At 48.7% G+C, this 7,809-nt stretch overlaps 1 protein-coding gene across 1 annotated transcript in view; it reads left to right on the top strand.

Annotated features, from left to right (window-relative positions):
• Window positions 1-5,916, top strand: part of DNAI1 (dynein axonemal intermediate chain 1) — a gene marked incomplete at both ends in the record, with an annotated part of 22,066 nt that extends 16,150 nt beyond the window's left edge. Inside the window, one exon of the mRNA XM_015829203.1 lies at window positions 5,666-5,916. Within this exon, the coding sequence (XP_015684689.1) occupies window positions 5,666-5,916 (251 nt within the window). The remainder of the gene's footprint in view (window positions 1-5,665) is intronic.
• Window positions 5,917-7,809: the final 1,893 nt, after the last annotated feature.

Raw genomic sequence — 7,809 nt, 5'->3', positions numbered from 1 at the left:
GAGGAGGAGGAAGAGGAGGAGGAAGAGGAGGAGGAGAAAAAGGAGGTCTGTGGGATCATTGGTGATCTCTGAGCTTGGTTTTCATGCAGATGTTTCGTGACCCAACTAGGTAACATCATCAGTGCTGGAAGGGAGTGGGGTTTGCAGAGTGGAGACGAGGGAAAGGAGAAAGAGGAGGAGTAGGAGGAAGAGGAGGAAGAGGAGGAGGAGGAGGTCTGTGGGATCATTGGTGATCTCTGAGCTTGGTTTTCATGCAGATGTTTCGTGACCCAACTAGGTAACATCATCAGTGCTGGAAGGGAGTGGGGTTTGCAGAGTGAAGACGAGGGAAAGGAGAAAGAGGAGGAGTAGGAGGAAGAGGAGGAAGAGGAGGGAGAGGAGGAGGAGGTCTGTGGGATCATTGGTGATCTCTGAGCTTGGTTTTCATGCAGATGTTTCGTGACCCAACTAGGTAACGTCATCAGTGCTAGAAGGGAATGGGGTTTGCTGCCTGCTTAGATACTAGTGGTTTGCCCTGTTCGTTGGTGGGAATATTGCTGGTGATTCATAGAATCCTAAGGCTGGAAGGGACCTTGGAGGTCTTCTAGACCAACCCCATCCTCAATCTGGAGTCGTTATATCATCCCGGACAAATGGTTGCCCTGTCTTTTCTTGAAGACCTCCAGTGATGGAGCACCCACAGGGAAGCCGTTCCATCGATTTATCATTCTCGCTGTCAGAAAATTCCTTCTTCTTTCCAGGTGGGGGTCTCCCTCTGGGGAGCTTCCACCCATTGCTTCTTGTCTTGCCCTCAGGTGCTATGGAGAGCAAATACGACCCTCTCTTCTCTATTCAGTGCTTTCAGCCTGTCAGTGCTCTCAGGTCCCTTGATTAGGCTGTCGTTTGTGTGTTGTGTTATGTTGTGTTGTGTTGTGTTGGGCAAACATAGCAATCAAGATCAGGCCGAATTAAGCTGTTTGGCATAGAATGGAGGCCCAGAATACATGAACGCACATAGGTGTGCTTGCTGTTCAGCTCTGTCTGATAGCTTCAGCAGCTTAAGCACCTGGATAATAATAATAATAATAATAATAATAATAATAATAATAATAATAATAATAATAATAATAATAATAATAATAATAATAATGATGATGATGATGATGATGATAAAGTTAAAAGGGACCTTGGAGGTCATCTAGTCCAACCCCCTGCTCAGGCAAGAAACCCTATACCATTTCAGACAAATGGCTGTCCAGTCTCTTCTTAAAGACTTCCAGTGTTGGAGCATTCACTGCTTCTGGAGGCAGGTTGTTCCACTGGTTAATTGTTCTGACTGTCAGGAAGTTTCTCCTTAGTTCTAGGTTGTTTCTCTCCTTGATCAGTTTCCATCGGTTGCTTCTTGTCCTGCCTTCAGGCGCCTTGGAGAATAGCTTGACTCCCTCTTCTTTGGGGCAGCCCCTGAGATACTGGAACACTGCTATCATGTCATCCGTGGTCCTTCTTTTCATTCAACTTGACATACTCAATTCCAGCAACCATTCCTTCTATGTTTTAGCCTCCAGTCCCTTGATCATCTTTGTTGCTCTTCTCTGTACTCTTTCTAGAGTCTCAACATCTTTTTTACATCGCAGTGACCAAAACTGGATGCGATATTCCAAGTGTGGCCTTACCAATGCATTGTAAAGTGGTATTAATACTTCACGTGATCTTGATTCTCTCCCTCTGCTAATGCAGCCTAGCACTGTGTTGCCTTTTTGGCAGCTGCAGCACACACAGCTGGCTCATATTTAGGTGATTGTCCACTAGGACTCCGAGGTCCCTCTCACAACTGCTACTATTGAGCAATACTCCTTATCTGGGCTAAGCAAAGTCCAGGCTGGGTTAAAATGGAATTTGGTATCCCACAACGCCACATAGCTCAGCCCTATGAAAACTGAGTCATGGAAGAGGCTGTCTCTAGCTTCTAATTGTAGCCTTGTGTCTCAGAAGCTGTTGCTGAATCAGCCTCTCCTGCTTGAGAAGGGCAGTTAGAAGAATGGTGACCTTGCATCTCAGCTGTCATGGTTCCGACAGATGAAACTCTTCCAAGAACTTCGAGGCATTGTTTACCTTAAAGAATCTTTATTTGAGTAGCATAGCATCAGCACATACATAGGCAAAGCCAAAATCTGAATCCCCCTCCCCAGAGCACGTAGTATCAAAGCACAATTCCCTCCTCTAATTAACTGTCATAAATCACATTCTCCAATTAGTTTGAAATGCAGGCTTTCCCTCCAGTTCTCCAACCCGCCATTTCTTATCATTTCAAAAAACCTTGGTTCTCACACTAGTTACAATATTGTTATGTCTAACTAAACTCCCATGCACATTCCTCCTCCTCCCCCCCCTCCAGTATCATCTAATTCCAACTCTAATTCTAAGAGTAAAACATAAGAAGGAAAATGGCTGCATCTCCATCTGTTGTCAAAGCGAGAACATCCGATCTTAGCAGCGTTGACATCGGCACCGTTGAGGCACCCGATTGGACACTTAGGGGCCAATGGGGTGGCCCTCTTGTGGCCTGAGGATCAAATTCTGCACTGGTTTCTAATGCCATGGGATGGGCCTGTATCGGAGAGGGGTCTGTAGCCAGGTGAGAAAGGCAATCAAGAGTGCCTCACCTTGACTTTCTTGGGCGTAAGTGAGAGGCAAGGGGAAAAAGATTAAGCTTTCAAGATTCTCTGGGGTCCTGGGTGCTCTCTGAGCTGGGTGGTTTTCTTGCAGATGTTTCATGAACCAACTAAGGAATATCATCAGTTCTAGGAGGGAAGGGGTTTGCGGAGAGGAGGAGGAGGAGGAGGACTCTGAACTTGGCTGTTTTATTGTATCATGTTTCCCCGAAAATAAGACCCACCCAGAAAATAAGTCCTAGCATGATTTTGTAGCGTGCGCCCAAATAAGCCTAGTTAAGAGCCCGTCCACTCCGTCCCGCTGTCTGGTTGCTCGCTGCAGATGTTTCATGAGCAAACTAAGGAACATCATCAGTGCTAGGAGGGAGGGGATTTGCGGAGAGGAGGAGGAGGAGGAGGAGGAAGAAGAAGAGAAGGAGGAGGAGGAGGAGGAGGAGGAGGACCGAGGGGTCCTCAGTGTTCTCTGAGCTTGGTGGTTTTCTTGCAGACATTTCATAACCCAACTAGGTAACATCATCAGTGCTAGGAGGGAGGGGGATATGCAGAGAGGAGGAGGAAAAGGAGGAGGAAGAGGATTGTGGGGTCCATGGTGCTCTCTGAGCTGGGTTGTTTCCTTGCAGACATTTCGTAACCCAACTAGGTCACATCATCAGTGCTAGAAGAGAGTGGGGTTTGTGGAGAGGAGGAGGAGGAGGAAGACGTTGGCGCTCTCTGAGCTTTTGCCAGGGGCAGAGTTACTTGTTGGTTTGTGTCACCAGCTCTGCAGTTGCAGCCCCAGCCATCTGGGTTGTCAAGCAAAACACACACCTGCTTTATGTCTGCCTGCCTGCCTGCCGGGTTGAATTAGGAACCTCTGCTTTCTACGGTTAAGTCCTGCCAGTAAAATTTATGCAACCAAAGATGGCACGTCAGTGTGTGTGTATGTGTGTGTGAGAGAGGGGGGGGGGAGGGAGAAAGGGAGGGAGGGAGAGGGAGGGAGGGGGAGAGAAAGAGGGACCGAGAGGGGGATAGAGAGAGACTTACTGTCAAATTAAAAGCTAATTTGGGCCGTGAAGGGCAGGAGGCACTAACCTGGCCCACCCTTGTGGGCTCCTTTGTGATATAGATATTTTTGAAAGTTGCTTGAAAGCAAAACTTACGTCAGTGTTTCTTAACCCCACTTTCTAAGCCAGTAGTTCTCAACCTGTGGGTCGGGACCCCATTTGGGGTCGATCGGCCATTTCATGCGGGTCGCCAAGCAAGGCTGCCCGCCATTTTTTTGTCCGCCATTTTTTTTGTCCGCCATTTTTCCCCCTTTTCCGGCGGGTGCCATCCCTCCCTTGGGCTGGGCCAGCTGGTGGTCGGCCTGCTCCGTCTCTGCCGCTTGCCAGCTACGCCTCGGCCGGCGCAGGGGGCGGAACCACACATGCGCGGCGCTCCCGGGCAGGGAAAGTCCTCGACTTCCGACCGGTTGGGTAGTCCTCGACTTCCGACCGGTTTAGTCCTCGACTTCTGACCGGTTTAGTCCTCGACTTACGACCGGTTTAGTCCTTGACTTACGACCGGTTGGGGTCGCGGCATTAAAAAGGTTGAGAACCACTGGTCTAAGCATTCTGCTTGGAGCAGCTGGTCAAATCAGCCATAGGGATGGAGAGCCAGTTTGATCTAGTAGTGATTAAGGTACCAGGCTAGCAACTGGGAAATGGTGAGTTGAAATCCTGCCTTAGGCATGAAAGCCAGGTGGATGACTTTGAGTCAACCACCAGGAAACCGTGAGTTCTAGTCCTGCCTCAGGCATGAAAACCGGCTGGGTGACTTTGGGCCAGTCACCAGGAGACGGTGAGTTCTAGTCCCGCCTTAGCCATGAACGCTGGCTCGATGACGGGGTCAACCCCCAGGAGACGTTGAGTTCTAGTCCCGCCTTAGGCATGAAAGCCAGCTGGGTGACTTTGGGCCAATCACCAGGAGACTGAGAGTGTTAGCCCTGTTTTAGGATTGAAAACCATCTAGGTGACCTTCAGCCAGTCGCTCTCTTTCAGCCCACCCCACCCCACCCCACCGGGTTGTTGTGGGGAAAAAGAGGAGGAAGAAGGAATATTCAGTCCTTTTGTTGCCTTAGGTTATAAAGAGGGGATATAAATAAATTACATAAACTGTGGGTTTGCTGCTGCAAGATGCGAGGTGGGTGTCGCTAGCAGAAACGAATCCCAACCATGGGTGCCCTGATTGAAGTGACTCCCTCCTCCTCCTCCTCCTCTTCCTCCTCCTTCTCCTCTTCTCACTCTTCTCCTCCTCTTCCTCTTCCTCCTCCTCCTCTTCTCTCCTCCTCTTCCTCTTCCTTCTCCTCTTCGTCCTCCTTCTCCTCCTCATCTTCTCACTCTTCTCCTCCTCTTCCTCTTCCTCTTCCTCTTCCTCCTCGTCCTCTTCCTTATCCTCTTCCTCCTCCTCCTCCTCTTCTCACTCTTTTCCTCCTCCTCTTCCCTCCTCCTCTTCCTCCTCTTCCTCCTCCTCCTCTTCCTCCTCCTTCTCCTCTTCTCACTCTCTTCCTCTTCCTCCTTTTCTTCTTCCTCTTCCTTTTCCTTGTCCTCTTCCTCCTCCTCCTCCTCCTCTTCTCACTCTTCTTCTCTTCCTCTTCCTCCTCCTCCGCTTCCCTCCTCCTCCTCTTCCTCTTCCTCCTCCTCTTCTCCTCGTCCTCTTCCTCGTCCTCTTCCTCCTCTTCCTCCTCCTCTTCCTCCTCCTCCTCCTCCTCTTCCTCCTCCTCCTCTTCTCCTCTTCCTCCTCCTTCTCCTCTTCTCCCTCTTCTCCTCTCTTCCTCTTCCGTTTCCTCCTCCTCTTCCTCCTCCTCATCTTCTTTCTCGTCCTTTTCCTCATCTTCTTCCTCCTCCTCCTCTTCTCACTCTTCTTTTCCTCCTCCTCTTCCTCTTCCTCCTCCTCTTCCCTCCTCCTCCTCTTCCACTTCCTCCTCCTCTTCCTCCTCCTTGTCCTTTTCCTCATCCTCTTCCTTGTCCCTCCTCCTTCTCCTCCTCTTCCTCCAGATGATTTCATGAAGCAGAGCCGGGGGATGCTCCTGCTGTACACCCTCAAGAACCCCTCTTTCCCCGAGTACGCCTTCGCCAGCGAGAGCGGGATCATGTGCCTTGACATCCACATTGACCACCCCTACCTGATTGTGGTGGGTTTCTACGATGGCAACGTGGCCATCTACAACCTGAAGAAACCCTCTGCCACGCAGCCGGGCTACAAAAGCAGCAGCATGTCTGGGAAGCACACCGACCCCGTCTGGCAGGTAAGGACTGGGGCACTCAGCTCTTCCTCCTCCTCCGCCTGTCCGGCAGGCCTTCACGGGAAAACTTGAGTTTATTGGTAGAATCTCAAGTCTGATAGAAAAGAATCTTTGTAGCTCAGGGTTGAACTGGGCGCTCTCTTGCTTGTTTTCTTGCTAGACGTTTCATTACCTGACTAGGGAACATCATCAGTGCATCTGAAAGGCTTTGAGGATGTTAACTAGGTCACATCACCAGTGCTAGAAGGGAGTGGAATTTGTGGAGAGGAGGAGGAGGAGGAGGAGGAGGAGGAGGACTGTGGAGTCCTTGGTCCTCTCTGAACTTGGTTGTTTCCTTGCAGACATTTCATTACCCAACTAGATAACATCATCAGTGCTAGAAGAGAGCGGTTCTGTGGAATGGAAGAGGGGGAGGAGGGGATAAGAGGAAAAGGAGGAGGACTGTGGGGTCCCTGGTGCTCTCTGAGCTTCATTACCCAACTAGGTATCATAGGTATTAAACAGAGAATCTTCTGCCTTCCATCAAAAATATTATTTGAAGACGGAAGGCAAATGCATAGCAGAATCTCTTTCTCTGTAATTATCTAGATCAGTGTTTCTCAACCTTGACAATTTTAAGGCATGTGGACTTCAACTCCCAGAATTCCACAGCCAGCAATGCTGGCTGTGGAATTCTGGGAGTTGAAGTCCACATGCCTTAAAATTGTCAAGGTTGAGAAACACTGATCTAGAGAGAGTTAAGGGCTCTTTCCAAGAAGTCCAGAATTTTCCACAGTGATAAACATATAACAACAAGACCTCATTTTTCCAGTGAGTTGGACTGCCCGGAAACGATGCCGAAGATCAAATGAGTGGAGCGTTACCAAATTCTGCATCGTACATTTAAGCAGTGGAAGCCCAATCCATTTTCTTGGAAGCTGTCCACATGTTCTCGTTTTAGTGTGTCGTTTTAGAAATGGAAGCTCTGGGACCAAAGAGCTCAGTCTCTGCTTCCAAAATTAATTATCCAAATGAGGAAGAGATGAAGTCCATTTCCCTATTCGGTCAATTATGGACGTGATTCACAAGCTGGCCTGTAGAGTCTTCATTAAAACCAACAAGAGACAACACAACAGCATTCATGCACAGCTTCATGTTGTGCACCAGTTCTGCCCATTCCTAGATTAGGAGGCTCCGCTGATTGTCACTCCTGCCCTCGTCACCTTCAGATTGCCAGTCAGTTCTAGGAAGCCGTTCAGAAGTTGTGGGTGCTCCATCACTGGAGGCTTTTAAGAAGAGATTGGACAGCCAATTGTCCGGATTGGTACAGGGTCTCCTGCCTGAGCGGGGTGTGTGTGTGTGTGTGTGTGTGTGTGTGTTGGGCTAGAAGACCTCCAAGGTCCCTTCCAACTCTGTTATTCTATTCTATTCTGTTCTGTTCTGTTCTTATTTTGCAAATGCTTTTTGGAAAGCAGAGATTATGAATTTTGAATCTCTGCTTTCCAAAATCAGAGAGAAACCTTTAGTAACAGGAGCAGTAGCATTACTAGAGCTTCTAGAGCAGGGGTCCTCAATCTTGGCAACTTTAAGACTTGTGGACTTCAACTCCCAGAATTCCTCAGCCAGGACCCCTGTTCTAGAGTATAGTTAATCCTTGACTTATCCAAGGTCCCTTCCAGCTCCATTGTGATTAAAGGAGACAATGGCAAGCCACTTTTGAAATGGGAAAAAAAAACCTTGGCAGTCCAGGCAGTCTCTGAGACACAATTGAGAGGGGGTGGGTAAACAAACAAATAAACAAATAAATACATAGATACACACATACACACCCACCCACACATAGATTAGAGAACAAAAGAAACTATATGATGCCATCAAGAGAGTCAAAGAATTGCAATGGAAATAGCAAGGAGAACC

This window comes from Protobothrops mucrosquamatus, unplaced genomic scaffold (genome assembly GCF_001527695.2).
Source record: "Protobothrops mucrosquamatus isolate PMUCROS unplaced genomic scaffold, P.Mucros_1.0 scaffold5617, whole genome shotgun sequence".
NCBI classification, from domain to species: domain Eukaryota; kingdom Metazoa; phylum Chordata; class Lepidosauria; order Squamata; family Viperidae; genus Protobothrops; species Protobothrops mucrosquamatus.
This window is presented reverse-complemented; position numbering and strand designations above follow the sequence as displayed.